The sequence below is a fragment of the Coturnix japonica genome, chromosome 2 (assembly GCF_054131305.1).
Source record: "Coturnix japonica strain WE chromosome 2, WE-NBRP24, whole genome shotgun sequence".
NCBI lineage: Eukaryota > Metazoa > Chordata > Aves > Galliformes > Phasianidae > Coturnix > Coturnix japonica.
Window position 1 is genome coordinate 45,311,776 of NC_140664.1, and position 23,619 is coordinate 45,335,394.

Genomic DNA, 23,619 nt, shown 5'->3' on the forward strand with positions numbered 1-23,619 from the left:
CAAGCTCAGGAGAGAGTACTTCCTTTAAATATGTGGCAGTCTTTAGTCTCCTGCTGGAACAATCACACCCACCTTGTGTAAGGCAACTTCTACTCATTTCCCTGCCATCCCTGATGATCGCAGCAATCCTTTTCTCCTACCTTTCTTGCTTGTTGTTTTTTCCCTCCTCACTTTCAAGTAGAAAAAGCAGTTAAACAATGTGATTTTACTGATAACATTAGTGAATACATGAGGTTTCCTTAAGTGATATACTAAATTACATGTGTACAGTATTCACAAGTCTATACAAAGAGCATGAAAATTTAGGCTACCCATGCGTCACTGGCAATTCGCAAAATATACAGCAAGCATTAGAACTATGTTGACCACAAGACAAAAACTAACTTGAATCTTCTTCAGTTGTATTTCTTCAAGCCATCTGTTGCCTCTGACAGAATGGAAATTAAAAATAAACAAACAAATGAAACTACTAAGTCTCTTTCTGAAAAGCCTTCTTCAGCATCCAAAAACTTCAAGTTCTGTATTTAGGAAGTACACCGCAGATTTTTTGGGAGGGACATTGACTCTGCAGCTGTTTCTTGTGGTCAAGATGCATTGCAACCTTAATTTACTCCAGCTCTTCTAGCTTTTTTTAGTTAGGATATTTTTTGGTTTTGTTTTTAAGGTTTAGCTAAGCCAGGACTGAAATTATCTCTGCCACTCTCAAAAATTCAGTAAGACCGTGCAAACCAAACCAGTTTGCCTCAGTCTATACTGAGCACTAGTAAATCTGCAGTTAATTATAGTTATATGCCATGCAGCAATGAGTCACATATGGGGTCTATGCTGTCATAGATTATCCTTCAAGGTCCATTTTCTTTTTGCAGATTCAAACATGGGGCATGATATTATTATAATGAGAATGGCTTTAATTGGAAGTGTTAGTGATATCAAGAATTCTAGAAGATGCAGTAAATTTTGCTTTTCAGGTTTAAACTTCTACTTGAACAGAGGCTTACTGAAGCAAGGAGACATATTATTTTTTATTGAATTCACAGTTCTTTCTAGTTGCTCTCAGATACAAGACACTTAAATGTATGTTCTCTGAGTACATGAGGCCCAGATGTGATGCCTGTATTCTGACACTGAAAGTCTGTATTACAAGTAAAAAGGAAACCTGAAGAGTGAATTCAAAAAGTTGTCTAACACTGTAAGATTTATCAGCAAGGCAATAAATCCATAGACTTAGTGAATTACCACGTAATGATTACAACATAGGAATCTGGGACATCTTTTTATGAGGTGGCAGCAAGCAAACCCAGCTTTTTTTGTCTCCATCCAGGGACTATCTGCATTAGCACAGCTTTGTGCCCAAGCCAATGGAGGCGTGTAGCACTGCACTTCCACAGCTGGACAGCTTCTGACCCCTTCTCCAGCTCCTGGCACAGCACTGGAGGCTGGAATTCAAAGTGTTTAGACTAATGCTCCTGGGCTGATAAGAAAAATAGGGTATGTTTTTCTGAACAGCCCAGTCTGCTGATTAATAGGTTAGGCTGGCTATTTTCAGGGCTAAACACTTAAAGTAGATAGGTGAAAAACACTGCTGCATTTTTCTCAAATATTTTGCAGACTAGAGGGGAAACTTTATCTGACTTACTCAAACCATAACAGAATATCTCATTCATTTGTGCAAATCAGAGTCCTTCCACAGCAAAACACAAGGGAAAAAAAAGTGATATCCACTTAGCAAAACTTAATGACAGTCCTGCAAAGGTATCAAAAATTCATCTTCTTAATCTGTGCATACTCCTGCAGAAGAGTCAAGGATACAGCAGGAGTCAAGAACTAGTCCTGATCAATAAATTTTAAAAAGATTTATAATTTTTATTGGGTTATATTTTTTCCCACTAATTTAGCCAGTCTGTGTGGATGTGGTGATCTGATTTTCCTAGGGAACAAGGCTTGAAATATCTTTTATTTCTTAAACAATAGATAGGCCAGTCAGAATCTGACTATCCATTAGAATCTCTTTTCTGATTAAATCTCATCTGCTGGATCAGGAGTGTGGTGATGTTTGCAGTCTGATTTAGACATATTCAAACACTGTAAATAAGGTCCGTAACCTTTATGTGTGAGCTGTCAATTCAGCCTTTGGTTTCTGATTCATTTCAAGACATTAATCCAGGGCTGCAGCTATACTAAAACAGACACTGACTACCACATAAGTGGGTGGAAAAACATCATTCAGCAGTTAGCTGGGTATATCTGCTGAAAGTATGTCTGTAACTCTATGAAGGCAATGGTATTAGTAAGAACAGATTGGTTTCTGAGACTGCCTCAAACCCAGCCAGCTGTAGTTAAAGCCTCAAAGGCTGACAAAGTGCATTCCTAATTATAACAGTGGAGTGGACAGCCAGATTAAGTTACCTCCTTTGAGAGTATTGGTGATGAGTCTCTAACACTGTGATAGATTCTATATTTTATCCAACCAAAAGGGGACCTCAGGGTGTGCAGCTGTTTTAATAGAAATAAGATAAACACTAAGGTGATATGTGCACATCTATGGAACTACCATAAAGCCTTCAGAGAGACACATCCCACAACTTCAGCTGATGTAGCAACACCAGTTAACATTAGATAGGCATTCTCTGAAGATTCATTTATTATCGGATTCATCATGGAAATTAATGAACACAGCTTGCATCAGGTACCAGAAACAGTCAGGAGGATAAGAGATAGTGGAAAGACTTTTGATATCTTTACAGAAAACTGATATTTATGGCTTTGGCCATCTTCACAGTGTCTTACAACATTATCTGACGTCAACGTACTTAAGCAACTGGTATAACTGAAGATTATAAGCTCAGGCTTTGTTGTTTTTTGGGTTTTTGTTTTGTTTTGTTTTTGTGTGTGTATGTGTGCTCTTCTGTGATCTATATTTAGCTAAAACTAAACTTTATATCACTTTTCCATCACTGTTGACAGTCTATACAATGAGTAATGCCCCATAATAAGGTTATAGCAAAGTAAATTTAGCATCCTCTGAATGAAATCTGAAGGCAAAGAATACACCTTAAGGATAAACAATGCACAGCAAATGATTGCATATGCTTTGAGAAGTGACATATCCATAACAAAGGGGAGGAAACTTCTTGATATTCAACATCAATTTCACAGGTGAGGAAAAGAATTTTCTCACTTTGCAAAACTACTGCTGTGCATTTCATGTTTGGGAAAAGTCCTGTTTGCTTAAGCAAATATGTCTGCCACCATCGGCCTTTCCAGCATTTAAACATTTAAAATGGCTACCCAAAGCAAGAGAGATGATACAGTCCTCTGTATGTAGCAATTGGAAAATCCTGTTTAGAACTACACGGTGTGCTCAGCCAATCAGATAAGCCATGCCTGCAGAGAGAACGTTCGATTTAACAGTTGAAGTGTGGAGGTTACAGAGAGTTGAATCTGTGGCTTATTAATAATGTAGCTGACATCTCACTATATCTGAGGCTAGATCCAAAACTCCTCTTGGCTGCAGTAGGTTTTGGGATTGTCTCTAAAGTTATATATGTTAGTACTCTGCAGTCAACTCTATCTCCCTGACATACTTTGCAGTCTTTCTTGTGGTCATTGATGCTATTCATTCTATTTTCCTATTTAAAAACTCCTAAATTCATCACAGGGATAAATCAGTTATTGAAGTTCTCTGAAACTGCATTTCTATTGAATCCGCTTTTTGCATATGTTGGACATTCTGATAAAAAACAAGAAACTTCAGCCAAAACCTACTGAACTACACGGGAAAGATAATAGAGTGGGACAATTCTGTAATGGGCATTCATGATGGAAAAAGTGAGCAAGTTCAATGGGATTTTTCTCTTTTAGATTCATAATAGACACTTTTTTGGATTGCCCTCAGAGCAACATACTTACAAATGGAAATACTGTCACAAGTTAATAGTGGACCCCAAAATCCAAACAAAACAATGAAGCAACACAGACTTTCCTTCCTCTTCTGATTGCATCACTGGAACTGCTGCCTAATGCAGGGATTTTGTTTGAAAAAACTTCCTTCTGTGTTTTTTACTGTGCTATGTGCCTGCATTCCTGTTCACTTGTATGCTTGATTAGATGAAATCAAATACAATGATGTGGATCTCCAAGCACCTATAAAAGCTCAAACTAGGCAAAGCTAACAGGAGCAAATATTCTGCATTGCCATCTTCGTGGGAATTGTTCTTCAGTAAGCAAAAGAGCTGATGCAAAATCACGTATGTGTTTTTCTGTCATGTTATTTTGTCATTACGTAACTGTTCAGAAGTTCGCTCTTTAGCAGGCTTCAAATAGACATGCAGACAGGTAACAGAGGATGTTTTGTTGGTGTCTCTGCCTCATACACAGCTATTCCAGAAGCTGGAAAGAAGTGACTAAAATTATAAAAATTATGTAAGTATCAAGCTGCGGGATTCTCCCTCTACCTCTACCTGTGATATTCTCTCTGTTTTTTCTATCACTGTTGATTTCCGTCAACTTTCTCTTCTGTGGTTTAGCAGTAAATTCTGTAGATTTTTAGAACTAGGAAGGTATTTTGGCTTTTGTAGTTGACATCTTATCTCCTGGGGATGATTCATTGAATTGATTCTGACCACAGCCATCTATTTAAATGGACAGAAAAATGATTTTTATGGGGCTAAGTTGAGATTGGTGGAGATTTCTATCCTTCTATTCATAGTTTTGGAATGTGTATTTTATGAAAAGGTAAATTAACACAGCAACTTAACCAAGGAATCCTCTAATCATTAGAAGAATCTAAAAGAACTGAAAAAAAACTTTTAAATGAAGGATACAGTGACAACTAGTTAATAAAATAGAAAATCCATGAGTCAGACTGAAAACATCTAAAATCTACTTTTTTGCCAATCATGCATTCATTTTTATGCTTTTGCTGTGAGGATAAGTTTTATGTTTTTCATTTCAGTTATCAACAAAAATTTGATTAGTAAATCTCTGAAATAGAGCCATGTTTGACATCATAGGAAGAGATCTTGGTGATTACAATTTTCCATTTCCAAGCAGTGAAGTGAAGGATAAAGGAACGTGTTGAAAATGGATGGAGAATCATGCAAATTTCTTTAGTTGAAGATCATTTTAAACGAAAACTCAACATGATGATTTGATGTGGTCCTTTATTTAAATTACTGATTTGATTATACAGTTGTTGGAAACAAAGCTGTTGACAAGTTTTATTACTGGGTTATATGGAAGAGACTGATTGCTGAAATCAGAGCCGTTACTCAGAAGACTAAACATGTAATGAAAACACATTGATGTCACTAGGCATTTCAACAAAGAAAGCATAAGAATATACACTTTCAATATGCTAGATTTGATGGAATTTATTTGTTTGTTTATTTATTTATTTATTTATTTATTTGAAACAGTTAAGTGTGTACACGTTTTTAATGTAATTCTTTCAGTGCCTAAGATTGAGCAGTTTCTTACACTGTGATTGAGTTCTTGGTATCATTTCATTTAGTATGTAAATAGGAAAGTCTTGTTTTACTTGAAATTATGGGAAGAAACAGCTTCTTGGTTAGCTCCAACCTTGTGCTACAATGTTTGTATAACAAAAATGAAATCAGTTTATTTTGCATCAAGAAATCAATCAGATAATATCTTTGGAGGAAATTCCTGACTTGCACACTTACTTATACTTTCTATACTGTAGAAAACCTGACTAGGAAGGAACACTTTGAACAACTTTTGATGGATGAGCTCTCCTTAACCCTAATAGCAAGAAAAATAACAAGCAATTTGTGACTGCTTTTAGTTGCTGTTGTTTAGTTTTCATTGGATATAAACTTTACGATGAGTTTATTCTTAGTGGCATCCGTCCTATTTCCTGTAGAGTTTGCTGAGTCTGTTTCATATATTCTTAATTCATATTCTTTAGCACATTAGGTAGAACTGTCCCTTTGTAATGGATGGACACCTGGGGGAATCAGTCATGTTGTTCATGCAGGACAGATCCAAGTGACATGTAAGCTTGACCATGGGATATGACCTTGGGAGTGACTCAGGGTCCCTCTGATCCATTTCCCAGTCCCGATCACTGCATCAAAATGTTACAGTGAGATCAGAAAACTTACCCTGGCTGTCCTAAGAGGTGTAGCTCTGCCTACGACAGACATAAAGTATAGCAAAAACCAAGCAAAATAGCTGCCCACAGACTTGTAAACCTCCTGGAGCTGTGAGAACTACATTTATGTTAGTGTTTTCTAGAGGAAACTTTAGAGGAATAAGCAAATCATGAATAGAAAATGGTTTAGCTTTAACTTGTTCCTTGATAAAATACATGTTGCCAAACTCCCTGCAATGCAACAGATGGTATCTGGTGCCGAGATACCTCCTAGCTACTTCATCTAGGACTCAGAAATACAAGCAAATTGCAATGATTTAATAAACCGATACTTAACTATGTGAGATTTTATAACTGTCCAGGGACCTGCACTTAACATGGAGCAAATATAAAATATTTTAACTAACCTTTTACCTCTCTCATGTAAGAATAATTTTGAATAACGTCACATTTGCGATGGTCTAAACTTACATCTGATAGCTAAAGTGACTCAAATGAAACACTACTTTTCCAGCAGTAACAATGTCATTATTTCATGATACATGTGTATGGAAAAAGTGGTGCATTAATGCTTTCTTTATGTCTCTACCACAACCTTTCGAGATAGGAAAAAAATGTTAATCCACATGTCTCAGAAGTTCTAGGCTACAGTAGTCACTGTTAACTTAAGTAATAACACAACATCAGGCAACCTCATTCAAACGAGTCTGTTATACCATCTTCAAAATATGTTTGATTTATGTTAGCTTTTCAGTGACATTATTGCTGATTCCACAGTACAAACTACTTGGAGAAAGAAGGCTGTTTGAGAACACGTGCTAAGTTCATTTAGGATTTCTCTCCAAGGCAGGAAGAAGATTAATACAGCCATGAAAGCAAAGGTCCTACAGCCTCTTCCAGCTCCTTTTCCAGTTGCCTGAATGCTAAAATGATCACTGAAGTTTCCTCAGGAATGTCAGTATTCAGCCCACATGTGCACAGCTCCAGCAGAAGTGATATCTGCAATCCTGTGCAGAAGAAACACCCCAAACCTGACTGGCAGCTGGCCAATTGGCTGTGATCAGTCTCCAGGGCTGAGTCTTGAGTCTGGACAGCTGTGTCTTGGTACTCAACAGTGTTGGCAGTGCAGAAGTAGAGCACATCACATGTTGGCTCCTTGTGAAAGAGTGGCTCCAGCTCTAGTAAAGTCTGCACACAGTTGGGCAGCACTCAGTTTTAAAAACATTCACACAAAAGCTGGACACTGCCCAAATTGCAGGTCTGAGGAAGCTCTGCAGATAGTTGTCATTGTGCTTGAAAGGGAAAAGTTGAACACCAGGAGCTTGTAAAGTAAAAGGGGGAGAGGAGAGGAGAGGAGAGGAGAGGAGAGGAGAGGAGAGGAGAGGAGAGGAGAGGAGAGGAGAGGAGAGGAGAGGAGAGGAGAGGAGAGGAGAGGAGAGGAGAGGAGAGGAGAGGAGAGGAGAGGAGAGCTAGAATTCATCAGCTGTTCTATGTTCCTGAAGGTCCTTGTCCAAGCACTGTTGATGAAACCAGACCTATGTTACAAACATCCTTTTTCCCAATGTCTGCTTTCACTCCATGCTCATGAAAAGGGAACATGGAGAATGGCTGGTACATTGCTCTGCCCTCTTAATGCATTTATGGATCATTGTTTAAAAAGAGGAAAACAAGGAAGGTGAAAATAAGGTAAAGAGATAAAAAAGCAAACTAAGCAGCATATTAACACAGTGAAGCTTACAAAATGCCATCTGCTTTATGCCTCGTCCTCTTTTGGAGGTTGATCCTGTAGGGTATGTAGTGCTCAGGCGATTCCCTGTGGCACACACCAGAGCATGCATAAGGTTAAGTGCTTCACAGGATCATCGACAGAGTGCCAAGGACTCCAGGAATCACCCCTTGCTTAGTTTTTCTGCTTTCTTAAAAATCATTTTTCAGCTTTGAGACCTAGCTTCTCACTTCTGTTTTCCTTCCATCCTATCCCTCACTTTGTTGCTTTACTAAGCTTACTAGTCACCTCCAGGGAGGGTTAGGCCTCGGGTTTCCCACTGAAGAAACTCCAGGATAGGCCCCAGTGAGGACAATATTTTATATTTTCACTCAGTCTGTGAAAAATGACAAATTCTGCTGCAGAGGAGAAAGGAGACTGTAATAAATCCTCAGGCATTGTCAGCATATATTCCATAGGGGCAATTGGCTGTTAAATCAAATCAAAGAAAACCCTTAGAGAAGTACGCCCTGTGATATGCCTAACAGAATACCCTGCATGAAATACTTCAGTTCCATAACTCCAACCCAGTTGTCACCATGGCAAGCATTAAGTGATTTCAGCCTCCATTTTTTTCTAGTAACACTGAATCGTTGTGAAGAATAGCTTTGTTACTATTACTAAGCAAATTCTCAAACTGTAGACTCAGATGTGTAACTTGCTTGAAAACTATAATTAGACAGGGATGACGAGGCAAGCAGAGACAATTATTGCTGACATGGCAAGCCTGCTCAAGTCTTCTGTTTTAAGGTTAGGTTTCTTCAGTTTCCATAGGAGCAGATCATTATGTAGCGCTTTAGAAATCAATACTTAGTGCTTTAGAAACATCATTTTCCACAGCATGATCTCTCCCATGCTTCCCATCCATCTGTGCATCTGTACATGTATGTGTGCATGTGTTAGTCATCTCTGCTCACTCTCCACATCCCTCGCAACAAAATGTTACCAGTATTACGTATCTCTGGCCATCTTCAAACAGCTGCTAGATTTTCTACGCAGCCTGCCAGAAATAAAAATACAAATGAAGGAAATATTCACCTCTTCTCTCCAGTTATAAAATTGGCCTAGGGCCTGGGAAAGACAAAGCACAGTCTTCAGTCATTGATGAAATTAAAGGCTTAGATATCCCCACATATGTCCATAGCCTATAAGGCTGGAAATAATTCTCTCTGGATCAGAGAACTAGCTGTATGCCTAGCAGGACCAGAGATAACAGCTTTAAAATTGCCATGTAATTGAATATGAGAAAGACACTGACTTTTTGTTGTTATGTTGTTCTTATATCCCTAAATTTCTGAGTTTATGTAGTGAGAAAGAATTCCATCTCTGAAATGCAGTGTCTTAGGGGCACAAAATGACATTTTATGCCTGACATGGCCGGAGAACACAGTGCGTTGTGCTTACGGTACACAGCATTTTTCAGTGTAGCTGTACAAAGCATGGCATTCAGGAGGCTTTTTCTTCAGATCTCCAGTGCATGATAACAACAACAACAACAATTACAATATTTTCACTGCACACAGAAACAAATGCCGTGAGCAGAGGTGATGTAAGCAGTAGAAATTCTATGAATTATATGAACAAGTCTCTATATAGCTTGGAACTGAGCCATCACATTAGAACATCAGCCCTACCAGGACATGGCCCTAGATTTTAGAAATCCTGAGATCCTCAAATCATACCTTTTGCTCAGATCCAACACTTCCTATAAGTCGCAGTCAGCAACATTCTTCTGTCTTGCAAGAAAGTCCAGTGGGTGCAACCACTGACACTTGAATGTGTGATGGTGATTACATGGACCTTGGGCTTTCCAGCTGCATTTAAGCAAGTGTGGCAGGTGACTGCAAGCCTGTAAGTGGGCTGTGCTATGTACTGCAATTTTAGGATGAGAGATAATGGCCTTAAATAGTGTATGGGAAGGTTCAGGTTGGGTATTAGGAAAATGTCTTGGCGAGGCATTAGAACAGACTGCCCAGGGAGTTGGAGTAACTGTCTCTGGAGGTGTTCAGGAAAAGGGTAGCTGTGAGACTGAGGGGCATGAGTCAGTGGGTATTGTGATGGTGGATTGACAGCTGGACTACATAATCTTAGTGGTCTTTTCCAGTCCTAGTGATTCAATGAATCTGTGATGGAATTTGTGTCTCTGTGTATAATTAGTCTGGGTGCTGCTGTTGAAACCAGGCTATGCTGGGTGTTCCAAGTCCTGGCCCTCATGGATCAGTTAGGTCTCCAGAATGAAATCAAGCAAGGGAAATCTGTGTCTCCTGTCACTCTTAATGTCACTGAATTGTGACAATGGTAAACAGTAGTAGTACATTGAATTTTGAGAGGCTCTTTTTAATGGATTTTTTTTTTTTTTATTTCATACTAATGTTTTTTAGTCTCCTATTCTATTCATTATGTTGAAACAGCCATGATGGTTCTCAGTGAAGAGGTTAACAATGATCCCTTCATTACACTCACTAATTAAACTTTATTTTCTTCTACAAGACTGGCCTCTCAAATTCAGCCTGACTGCCAAGATTAGTTTGCTTTTTTTGTCAAATACTTAATAAAAACTTAGAGTAACTGAATATTTATGTTATACATGGTAATTAGATACAGCTCTGCCCTATGTAAGTTTCTGTTTGAAGAAATGAGCTTTGGAGATTGAACATTTGCTATTGATTGAACTTTTTTGGAGACATAATTATATATACAAAGTAAAACTTCTTTTTTTCTATTTGTGTCCAGCAGAATTTTCAGACTGTTTAGTTAAGGATTTTTTCAAAGTCCTTTTACTGGAACACATATCTTGATTTACAGTCTCTTTTAAATAAAATGCAATAAAAATGCTGATTAAATTAGCATTACCTAATGGGTGAAACTAGTGAGACATTTTGTTTAAATTAAATCATCACCTCTACAAAGATGTGAACTAGTTGATAGACTGTTAGATGCTCACAGGAAACTCATCTCAGTTCTTAAAATAATGGTAACTGGCCAAATAGTAATTTGGCAGTTACGGTTACTTTTAAAGTCACATTAGTGAGGAACATCTGTTAACATAAAAATATCCCAGATATATTACAGTGGTTTAACTGTAGTTAGTTTTGCAGTGCTTGGTTAACATCTAAAGGTTGAGGGGAGAACAAATATCTTATATTTGGCAATTGTAAGCTAGAACTTTTATCCATTGCTTGGCTTTGTTTGGCTTTAGACAAAGTTCCTCTGCTTCTCTTCAAACTGCGGTAATCCCTCAGCCCTTGATGTCATGAATTCTAGTTTTCCATACCCTTTATAACACTCTTTGAACCCTTAGCCCATATCATATGTTATGAATATTCTTGTTTTGGACAAAAAATGCTGGTAGTCATTTTAGACCGCAGGAACCCTACCTCTGACATTTTCCTGTGTGCCAATGCCATGGAGCAACAGCAGAAGTGACAGAAACACCAGTTTGGAAAGTTTGGGATGAGGAGAAGCAATGGTGGAAAGGATCAATGAAAGACATTACTTTCAAGGGTCAGAACATCACTACCATTGAGAGGAAATTCAAACTGTACCTAGGGAAGCCTCTTCATAATCAACCTTGGTTAAAGGTGGGTACATAGGTCAGGCTGTGGCTGCAGAAGGAGCAAAAGCCAAAGACTTGGCCTGATGAGCAATGGTAGCTTTGCAGATTATCATTTTAGATCCCTCTTTCCCAGTAACAATATATTGCAATTCAGATATACTATTAAGCAATGATTTTCCTTATCTGCTTGCCATGTGACTGATGTGGCTTCTTACTCATTTCCCCCTCACTCAGTAATTTAGTGACTCTTCTACCAGACTGTTGTCCTTTCACTCTTTCCCTTCTTGTCCTTCTTGTTCAGTTTTAGATGCGCAGAAATTGCACAAAGGTACACCAGTGGAGGGACAGACTGGGCACTGGGAAAAATGTCTTCACTGTGTTGATCAGTAAGTGCTGGAACAGGCTTCCTTGTAAGGTAATTGATGCCCCATCTTTTGGTTAACTCTGAAGGGGTCATGCAGTTGGACTCAGTCTAATAGTTCTTTGAAGGTTACTTCCAACGGAACTCTTCAGCTTTGAAAGAAACAATGGCTGAAGAACAGCAAGTAACTTCTCTTGGGAACTGTATTGTAAATCCTTGGGTTTAGGACGAATAGCATCTTCTCTATGATTCAGTAATGAAAGAAGAAAGATAGTCTTTTGTTGTAGGGTCCTAACAGGGAGGACATTACTAGTTGACTGAAAATTAAGGCGCAAGACACACTTAAAAAAATATCCTATGTTTGTAAATTCATCACAAAAAATTACTCCCCAAACACATGGATCCACATACTGTTTCCAGTGTACATATGGCCCTGGCTTGTGGCCCTCACAGCAGGCACTGAAAACAAGCTCAGGATCTTCCTGTTAATTTAGTTGTGGAGGAGTTTTTTTTTCCACTGGACAAGTTCATTTGTCAAGGTGACCTTCACAGCCGACACTGAGCTTTAGTGTAGATAAAGAGTGCCATGTCAGCTAATTTCTGAAAATCAGCTCGGTGGCCAGCAGTGTAGGCATGTTGCAAAACAAAACTCTTCCTACAGGCACTGGGAGGATTTTTCTGTTCCACAGCTTTCGTATATTGGCATTGTGCATTTTACAGTCTTTCTTCTGTCATGCTCTTTAAACCCTCTTCTCTTGCATGGCTGATTTTACATCTGGATGATCTTGAGGTTAAATAGTTTCTTTTGAAAAATCCCTACTCTGTAAATTAATGTCCTCCTAGTCGAAGTTAAGAACACAATTAAATCTTAATGAATCATGGTTAAAGGTAGGAGATTTTGCAGATACCCTGACAAAGTCCAGACAGAAGCAGATCTTCAGAGATCTCCTCCAAGGTGTTTTAATCTTTCATGGCACCTGAGGAGCTGAGGTCAAGTCTGGACTGCCAGGCCATGAATGACTATCTTCTTCCTATCTGAATTACTGCTTTAAAATACATCACTTATTAAGTCTTAGGACACTGCCATTCCTCTACCATGAAAAACAAGCCAGATTTAGAGCATGTGTATTTAATGCATCTCAGTGTTAATGTAAAATCCAGACTGGAGAAGAGCCTCTGATTTTTGTTCACTAGCAGCTGGAATAGATCAATATAGAGACCCTGGAAATAGAAGTCATGTTTCAGAGGAAACCACTACATGATTAGTATCATGCCAGTGTAATTTCTGTGGAATAATTAATCCAACAATATTTCTACCAGTTCCTTTCTTGTAGTTTTATTTTCATACTTGCCATATGACATCAGTTAGACAAGTCCTCAAAGCAATTCCCCAGCAGCAATGACCTGTTAAAACAGAAGACTGTATTTAGAAGCAGAATCAAAAAAAAAAGAAAGGAATTTTTTTTTCTCAGGGAGAAAGAAGTTTGGGTTGGGTTGATCAGAATAACCTACAGAGCATTTTTTGAGCCAAGAAAAAAAGAAGCCAAAATCAGACAAAGCTGAAACATATCACTGCAACATCTTCTAAATGAACTGCTTTGTTTCTAATTTATGTAGACTTAATTTTGAACAGAAAAGTAAAACAAAGTCAAAATCGCTGGGATCAAACTGTTTATTGTTCTTCTGAATTTCTACGTGAAAAGAAAATGGCTTTGTTTCAGATGAACTTTAGACGAAGGGTTTTTTCAATTCCTCATTTTGCCAAAGCCCTGACACTTTTAATAGCAAATTGTTTTGGACTGATTTTCACATCCAGATGCAGCAATGAGGTTAGGCATTTGTCTCAATGTAATGACAACCTATATATTTCTGCAGTCATCAAATGGAGTCAACAGGAGGTCTATTTTATTCCTTAGCATTTAATTTTCAAAGAAAGAATAGTATGAAGCCACGTGTATCAGGAACAGCCAGTTGTATGACATTCATTATGTTTGCTGAAATATTTCACTTTTTAGTTTCTATACATGACAAACAGGAAATTAGCACAGAGCTAATTCTTAACTGATCATGAAACAGAGTTACATCAAAACATATAGATGTAGTACTTAGGGACATGGTTTAGTGCACAATATTAGTGGCAGGTGGATGGTTGGACTTAGAGGTTTTTTCCAACCTTTATGATTCAGTGAATTAAGATACCAATACAGGCAGATCTTTGTGTAATTCATATTGCTGCCAGCTTCAGTAGAACACCTGTGTATATGAATTCACCACTATTTATTTGTCACAGTACAGCTGTGATTAGGACTCACCCTTGTGCTGGTCCAGAAACAGTCAGAGGGAAAAAACAAAACAAAAACAAAAACAAAACAAAAAAACAAAACAAAACAAAAAAACATTTTAAAGCATATTTAAATTGCTAATGGCAAGACATTTAACTTAAAGATTCATTCAAATTGTAGTTCAGTAAAACACTGTATTTTGTAGGTATGTTTAATGCAAGGACATGGCAGAGAGATGCTCACTGTTACCTTGCTTTCAAGTATACAAAATGCCCAGTAAGCAGTTACCCACTTCCAGACTTTCACAGTTCTTTGTGAAAACCTCACTGTCCTCTCCTGTCATGGACAGCAAGGCAGACATCTTATCCATAGCTGAGCTGAACTGCTCTTTGGAGGTGGTTTCCTTTTCATCAGCTGCCTCTGGGAGCCTGTGGCACATAGGGCCTTAACCCCCACATCTCAGTTCAACGTCTAGCATTAGATGAGATGACCTGGTGCTTACTGTGACACAGGAAGCGTTTTAATTGCTGACAGCAGCTGGAGAGAGGATAAGCTTACTGTGAATCACTGCAGGTTAGCTGGTCCTACTTATTCCCCTCCATCCTGGCCTGCGTTTTTCTGCACCACACAGACAGCAAGCTGCTAGGGATTTGGATTGCCTCCACATTTACCAAATGCAACCAAATCTCACCTTAATTTCTAGGAAACCACAGGGCACTGTTACCAAAGCTTTTGTAAATCTCATCAGAGAGCAACTTTGGGAAAAGACAATTCTCTATTTATGTTTATGTATTTCTAAACTCTACATGCTTGAACTATTCATCTGATCAATGCTTAGAATTAAGTATAAAACGGCTTTAATTTCCTCATGCAGTAGAAGTTTAAAGAGAGTAACTGAAGGAGAAGTGAATCACTCTTTTGAAAGAAGAAGACATCCTTGAAGGAAGGAGAGGCAGTCTTCTGAATATTCAGCCTCTGATGGAATGCCTGTGGGAGGTGACACTGTAGACGTATTTAGCTGGGAGGATTGGACTAGCATCACATTGCTGTTTCACACAAAGCAACATTAGCTGCCAGGCACCTAACAGTCTCTCTCATTTTTTTTCTGCTGAAGATCTTTAGCTATATGTTTAGAGGAATCACAGAATCACAGAATCACAGAATCACAGAATTACCCGGGTTGGAAGGGACCTCAAGGATCATGTAGTTCCAACCCCCCTGCCTGGCAGGGCCACCAAACATACACATTTACTAGATCAGGTTGCCCAGGGCCCTGTCCAACCTGGTCTTGAACACCTCCAAGGATGGGGCATCCACAACCTCACTGGGCAGCCTGTTCCAGGACCTAACCACCCACCAGGAAGTGAGGAGTAACATAAAGCTGATAACCATAAAGTCAGATATCCTTTTGGGAGATCAGTTTAAGTATTTCAATGGAGAAGTAAGCTTGGTGGAGGGAGTGTAGTTGGACATTCTCAAATGCTTTCCATGTTTCTTGGGCCTCTTTTAACTGCAGTAACTGCCAGTGTTAAGAATCAATCTGCACATACATGCCCCCCCGCCCCTCCAACCTGCAACTTCTGTCATCCCTAAATCTCAAGATCTTACCTAACATGGCAAAACAAACAGTTATGGGACAGTCTATGCAAAACCTGGTGCTTACTTTTGACAGCATTCATCTGCACCTCCCACTGTAAAAAAAAAAAAAAAAAAAAAAAAAAAAAAAAAAAAAAAAAAAAAGCAGGAAAGGCTTCCCCATAGATGTTTGGTAACTTCATAGCTGTTCTCTCACTCACGTCTCTTTCTTAGCTAGCACTGTGCACTTGAGAGGGCTCTTCATTAATTTTCATATGGCCATTTACAATTTTGGAGTTGTGTTAATGGCAGCGTCTTATATTCCTTTAGCAGAAAACACATAAATTGGCTCTTTTTCTGTGCCACTCCACAGGGACTCTCCTGAATTACAGCACAGCTAGCACTGATTACTTTTTTTATTTCTCCTCTTAGGAAATGGATAAAAGGCTTAAGTTCTGACACAAACAGGAAAACACACTAAGAGGATTTATCCTAAAGGCATCTACTCTTTAAATAGTGATGGAGCAGTGTCAGTCCATTTCCCACAAGGGCCAGAAGCTCCACCGCTCTTTGTTCTCACAGCCCTTGTATGACTAGAGGCAGAATATCCTATCACAGGCTGTCAGATAGCTCCCAGAATAAGCAACTTTGTGATCATAGGCTGAGAAAGAACTTACTGCCGCTAGGAGCATGAAAAAGTTGAGTTTCAGAAGGACTCTGCACAGCTCCCTTAAGGATAGCACCAGGGATTTGTTCTGCTGCGAGGTAAGATTTGCAGAATTTACTAAATCAATAACTTAGCCTCACAGACCCTGCTCCCTCCCTCTTGTTTTCTTAAATAAGGAGTGACAGGAGAGGGAGTAAGCTGACAGAGTTATCACTAGTGGAATTTTCCAGCTTTTCCAGGCAGGAAAGGGGGGACAAAAAAAAAGATCAACTGCAGAAAAACAACTAGACAAAGTGCAAGTGAAAGAGACTGCAAGATAGGCATATGGATGTTGTTGGGTTTTGTTTGTTTGTTTGTTTGTTTGTTTGTTCAAGTTGAAATAGCATGAAAATACACAAAAAACTAATAATACAGCCCTGTTTAATGTTTTATTGACAAAGTGTGTTTCTGTTGTATTATACTATGTTGTAGTACAGCTTTTTCCTCGCTGTTTATGCTGTTTTAAAATGTATGTCAATGGAATAACGTTCCAAAGGGAGAAAAACTTTTACTTCTAATCAAATTAATCACATTTCCCCACTTTAATTGCTTTCATTTGGCTTGGCATCCAAAAATTTGCCTTTTTTAGCCTTTATCTTTTGGATACCATACAGATGTTTGTGATGTTGCTGTGTATTTCATTTCAGTGTAGTGACTGTAATATAACTTGCACCCAAGTAGAGGGTTATGGAAACCTGGCTTTAAGGGAAGAAGAAACTTATGGTATATCATTCAATGGCAGGAAAATGAGGTCTGACAGTTTAAGTGATACGCTTATACAGATTACGTAGCTAAATCAGCTAAAGTGTTTCTACAGTCACAAATACTTGATCTAAATCCCCATTTTTCAAGTTGTGCTCAAATCTGTCTTGGTTCTGTACAACTAGCAGGAAGGGATTTGCTGAGTTTTTGTAATGGATGCTTTCCATTTGAATGTCCTTCTGTCTGGTACAGTGCAACAAGGTCTGGTTGTGAGCAGCAGTTTAAACTGTTGATAGAGTCATGAAAACTGAAAAAAATCAAGGTAGCTAAAAACCAGCACATTTCCTCATTGTTTTAATCAAACTGGAAGTTTATTTATGAAACCTAAATCAATGAAAATACAGAGAGCAGGCCATCAGTCCAGCACTTGGGCAGGATTTCTCATCCAGCATGTAGGAATTCCAGGGGTTTTCTCTCCTGCTGGCTGGTCAGTGAGGTGTTTACATCTCCACATCTCCAGAGCAAAGATAAGGAGTGTTAGAGGAATTGTATTTAAGGAACTCCTGTTCCCTTAGTGTTTGCCAACACTGAAATGGCCAACACGATGTTTCCAGTTCCAAAGTCTCCCTGCAGTAAAATGTCATGAGCCAGGGTCATGACGGCTGACAGAAATAATACTCCTTACCTTGAGGAAAACTTTTCAAGGATTTCTTCCACTGTTGTTTCCTCTGTAGAAGCATCACAAGACATATACTGAGTATCAAAGGGAAATCTCGAAGGTCATGAGATGCTGCATAGCAGCGCAGTATAATGATCAGGATCCAATATGATGAGTACAGAATAGATTTTAGTTGACTTTGATCAGAAGGAAATAACAAGTGCTTTCATGTCACACACAAAGTTTCGCTGAAAGGAAGTTCAGGCAACTAGTGTCCCAGGTGATTTGTGTTACACTAGCTAAGTTATTGATTTAGAATAGAATAAAAGAATCAGATCACCAAGTTTATTCTGAAATTTTTTACTGGACAGTTAAAATTCTAGCACTAAGAGATTCTTCTACAGCAAATAAAGTTTCATTACGAGACTCAACAGTGTTCAGACAGGTTGGATGATAGAGCTTACTGGCACCAGTGGCACTGCCAAAACTACCTTCTGTGATTTTGCAACTTCTTTTTCATATTGATAGAATTCTGAGGGGTCTCCCATTGCTGGTTTTTCTCCTGATTGGTCCCAATGAAGGTGATCCAGTCCATGCAATGAAAAGATAACACACTCCTAGATGCTAAGGCTTTTCCAGACAGGATTTTGCAATGCACTTCAGAAATGATTCCTAATTCTTAACATTTCTGAGAAACAGAAATGCAGATGTTTCTAAATAGCTGAATTTTTTGTACTGCTAATGTTGTTTCAAGATAATCACCAAATTCTGATAAAGATGAACTACATGTTATCAAAATTTCATCAAGTTTTAATTACTCTTTAGGAGAAAGCCTTTTAAAATTCATTGTTTTGGAAAACTTTTGGTGGTGAACTATGCATAAGCAGTCACAGTGATATAGCAGCCTTTTAATTTGATACATCTTTCTCCTACACAAATAGATTTTGAATAAAGTCTATTCCATTTTTATCTTAAATTAATCTCCCGTTTAGCAACAAATTAACGTTGATCCCTTGGTTCATGACTTAGGAAACGTTATGCCACATATGTTAAATGGCTTTTTCACAAAGGCTTCATCTTTTAGATTATCAAAATGTTCCTCCCTTTGTTCGAATCTTTGCTGTGCATTCATGTATATATGTATGTATGAAACCATATATAATAATCTTCCCCTTAGGGTATTGTGTGTGTATTTCATAAAGGAAAAAGAGATTAACAGCACATTACAATACAAACAGACTGACTTTATGGCAATCTTACAGAAACTCATGCCAAACAAAAGAATAAATAACAGCTGTTTTAATCACAGCCAAATTTAAAAGATAAGGCTTGAATTTAGGTGGTCAAAATCCCAGGAAGCTGGATAAGCTTAATGTCTGCAGAAAAAGACAATGAGTGTAATAGTATGCAGTGAAGCTGAAGGAAAATTTTCAAATGTCTCGATAACTTAAAAGCCTCAGTATCACCTGCAAAACCAAGTTTGCACTCAGGAGCATTTACCCTCCCTGTAACTGAACAGGGCTTGTTCCTTAAACTCTTCAATTGCTTCTGAAACTGAGTTAGTGACTGTCCCTCTTGGTTCCTTTTGGATGCATAACCTGGAAGGACAGAATAGACACCAGACCAAGCAGTGGATGAATACTAGACAAGTATACCAACTGAAGCCGAAGGGTTAGAGGTATAATCATCATTATTCCTTTGTTTTACTGAAAAGCTATCTAGTGTCTCTGTTTTTGATTAAAAATGTGAAGAAGTGTTCGCCTTGTGGAATCTTGTGGAAGCATTTTGAATCAATTGTAACTGATGTAAATATAGCTTGTGACTGGAAATCCGCCAGAGTTAGTGAGCCACAACAGTTCAGTCAAGATGCATTCTATCAAAAGTATGGATAAGTAATTCAGTGTCCTCATGGGAAAGATGATATTACAGCTTCACAACATTCATAAAGTGCCTGTGTAGTGAAAGATCTAATATGATCATTAAAAGATGGATGAATGCCCTGTGAATCTTCATCCCCTAACATAGATCATGGCTCTTATCTAGACAGAAGTGGGAAGACACACATGTATTCACCATGACAAAGGGCACAGCAACAGCTTAGTTGTACCCATTTGATGCAAGCACGTGAGCTTTCAGACATTATTTACTGTGTTTGCATAGCAAGACTAATTACTTTCTAGAGGCTTTCCACCCAAAAATATGCGTGGGGTTGGCAAAGCTCAGCTACAAACTTTAGCTATGCTCTATAGGATGAAGAGATTTGCAGTTCTATTACTCACAATGTACCTGACTTTAAAATCACAAGCTGTCTCTTGTATCAGAGCTGGTATTCATCATAGTATCATAATCATAGTCTCGTGCGGGTTGGAAGGGACCTTAGAGATCATCGAGTCCAACCCCCCAGGATTCAAGCCTCTGTGTAGCAGAGCGGCACTTCTACCACTTGCGCTACACGGTATTCTTCATTCAGTGCACAGGAGCTCTCCATCTCCGAGTGTATCAAGTCTAAAAAGAATGACTAGAGACCAGCATGGCTGGACTGGGACCTGCTGGTCAAACTGAAGAGCAAGAAGAAAATGCATAGGTGGTGGAAACAGGAACAGGTACCAGGGAAAAATATAAGGAAACTGCTAGGCTGTGTAAGAATGGGGTCAGGAAAGCCAAGGCCAAGCTTGAACTAAACTTGGCTAGGGATGCCAGAAAGAACAAAAAAACAGGTGCTGGGGCGAACACTTCTTAATATCTTCATAAGTGACACTGACAATGGGGTCAAGAGCACTCTCAGCAGTTTTGCTGATGACACCAAGCTGTGGGATGCAGTTGACACACCAGAGGGATGGGATGCCATGGGACCTAGACAGGCTTGAGCAGCAGGCCCAGATGAACTTCATGAGGTTCAACAAATCTTAATGCAAGGACTGAGGCAACCCCCATTACCAATACAAGATGGGGGATGAAAGGATTGAGCGCAGCACTTCAGAAAAAGATGTGGTGGTATTGGTGGACAGGAAGCTGGACATGAGCCAGCAGCGCACCCTTGCAGAAGGCCAACCATATCCTAGACTGCATCAAAAGAAGCACGGTCAAGGGAGGTGATCCTGCCCCTCTGGACTGGTGAGATCTCACCTGGAGTACTGTGTACAGATGTCAAGTCCTTGGTACAGGAGATACATGGACCTGTTGGCATGCGTCCAGAGAAGGGCCACAAAAATAATCCATGGAATGGAACACCTCTCCTATGCGGATAGGCTGAGAGAGATGGGGCTCTTCTGCCTGGAGGAGAGAAGGCTGTGAGATGACCTGATAGCAGCCTTTCAGTGTCTAAAGGGGAGTTACAGGAACAGCTTAGAAGAAGCCAGAATAAACCAGTAACTCAAAATAGTCAAAAGTAATACACTATATTTATGAAAAGCTCTGTCCCGTCAGTCCTGTTATGGTTCTGGTCCATCCAGTGTTTGTACTTCCCAGGACAACACTAAAAGGCATTTTATACCTTTGTTAATGTGGTTGAAGCTAATACTGTCCAACTATGACTTCTGCTTTGAAGACTTTCTTCCAGTGAGATTTCTTCTGAGATTTCCTTAGAGATTTCCAAGAGCTATGTTTTACTCTCTCGGTGTCAACATTAACTTCCAAACCTTACGCACAAAAATTATGCACAAAAATCATTTGTTTGACTTCAGTAAAGCTGTTTTTAGAATTCAGAATTATTCACACCACTGAGGAACTGCAAATGATGGCATCATATTTTTTAAATATTAGTGGTCTCTAGTGCCAATAGTTTCAAGAGCTGAAATGTGTTTGAATGTCTAGCTTTGAAATACCTGGTATGCTGCAGCTTCTCTCAGAATGTTTATGGATGAAATATTTCAGAAAAGTCTCTAAAATAAAATTAGCAGGAGAAAAAAAAAAATGTAGTTGAGGAAACTAGGAATCTGCTGGTTACCATCTATTGGTGTTCCCTGTTTTTTCTTATTCTGATATTTGCCTTTTTTATAGACATTGCAAAGAAATGTAACTTAATCAAACATTTCCAGCTCTCACTGGAGGACAGCTTGAGAATATCATTGATTTTTTTTGCTCCTTACACAGAAAGATCTTTTTTTTCACATATAAATAATGCAAACACAAATTAGAAAAGTGACACTCGAAGTTTAAGGTGTTGCTTTGACAATTCTCATGAAGTTGTTCCTTCTATCACCTTATAGTGAACGTAGAAATCATTTTAAGTTCACAGACTGCCTTTTATAATTAATTGATAGGAACTTTGTAGCAGTTTTTTGTTTCACTCTTTGTTCCTCTGTTGAAAACTGGAGAATAAAGTAAAAGATAAAGTAAGTTTTATCTTTGGTCCATCATGTCCTCTGCAAATGTCTGTTCTTTTGGAGATCTGTGGTTTTCTACTTGGTGTTCCCTGGCTGCTGGCTTTGTCTCCTTTAACTCTAAGCTTCTACTCTTCAGCTTTGCTCTGTCCTCAGTTTTGGTTACATGAACCATCCACTGAACATGACCAAATCCTGTTTTAACGTAGCTTGCTTTTTGTGGTCTAAAGGTGAAAATTTCACTGTCTTCAGCAAAGCCAAGAAGGTTTACCTCTATTAAAATGACCTATCTGCTTGGGATGCTCTGATAATTTATTATTTTTTTTAAGAATTTAAAGAATGTTTTGACCCTGAACTTTTTGTAAATATTCATAACTGGTTGAAAAGAGGCTGGTGTGTGACTGTTTCTGATAATGCCTTTGAAGAAACACACCCATCAGCTGCAGTCCTCATCCCTTCCCAGTGTTTGTGGCTCCCCTGTGCTATACTGGTGTCTCCTCCACATGGCTTGGTTCAGAAAGCTCTTCTCAGATGTCTTCATTGCTTCACCTCTGCTTAAGGCTCTCACTCGGCCCAGCAAAATTTGCCTTCTGGGAAACTGAAGAGGTAGGAAAAAAGGAACCATTTGGGGATGGTTGCAAATGGACTGAAATGGACTGAAAGAGTAATAGAGATGCTCAAGTCATTTGGAATAAAATTGCAGACCTTTCTTTACACTGACAAGAGTAATTAATAGACAATGTGCTGAAAAACTATTTTTCTGTCCTTTCTATATTAGGTGACATATAAATATTTTTCTTCAGGAAAAAATAAGAACGTAGTTCTTTGAGGCAATTCTTTCAGATACCTCAATTACACTGAGTTATTAAGCAGTCACACTAACAAAAGTAGAGTGTATTCAGCAAATGTAGGACTCTTTCCAAATTCATACAATCTTTACAAATGTGCTTGAGTGGCAAAAAATAGAATTATGCACACATCTTGTTTTTCATGTGGCCACTACATTTTCCAGCAAAGTTTTCATTCCTTCTCACTGATTCAGTGTGCTGCGAAATACAATACACCATGGAAAATACAAGCTGAGGGTTCAGAATTACGTGACAGCCAATCCAGAATTGCAGAGAAAAATCAAGATGGTGAGAAGTAATGTTTTTCATACAATTTTTGTAATTTGTAATAACTTCGGAATTAGCAGTACCACAAAGAAGGATGTTCTGAATTTAAACATAAGGGTTAAATTAAGCCAGTGAGGCTGTAACAGTTTACAACTAGCTGAGAATCTGATCCAGGATTTTAATAATGATAGCATAAAGCTACTCCCCACTCAGTCAGAAGATTTAAAAGTATCTTCCCCTCATAAGTGTTTTTTTTCTTTTTTTCCAATAAAATAAATATTCAGTGTGTTGCTCAGCTTTAAAAAACTAATGTACATTTCAACATTATTTCAGTCCAGTGACAAGAATACTTTTGAGCAGCACGTTCCAAATTATTTTCTGTGGATCGTGGAGTGACTGTTAAAATTTATTACTAAAATAAAAAAAGAATTCATCTAAGAGTCAACATTAATATTCTGTAGC

General features: G+C 38.5%; 1 protein-coding gene across 4 annotated transcripts in view; it reads left to right on the forward strand.

The window, feature by feature from the left end:
- The window catches only part of ARHGAP28 (Rho GTPase activating protein 28), a 73,520-nt gene that overhangs the window by 8,311 nt on the left and 41,590 nt on the right, over positions 1 to 23,619 (forward strand). The window contains exon 1 of one of the 4 annotated variants that reach the window (XM_085537502.1): positions 4,331 to 4,422. The exons of 2 other annotated variants lie outside the window; for them this stretch is intronic. In XM_085537502.1, the coding sequence (XP_085393628.1) occupies positions 4,346 to 4,422 (77 nt within the window). In that variant the 5' untranslated portion in view covers positions 4,331 to 4,345. Of the gene's footprint in view, positions 1 to 4,330; positions 4,423 to 16,268; positions 16,420 to 23,619 lie in introns of those variants that run through there. One more of the 4 variants, XM_015855288.3, reaches the window with a different exon arrangement.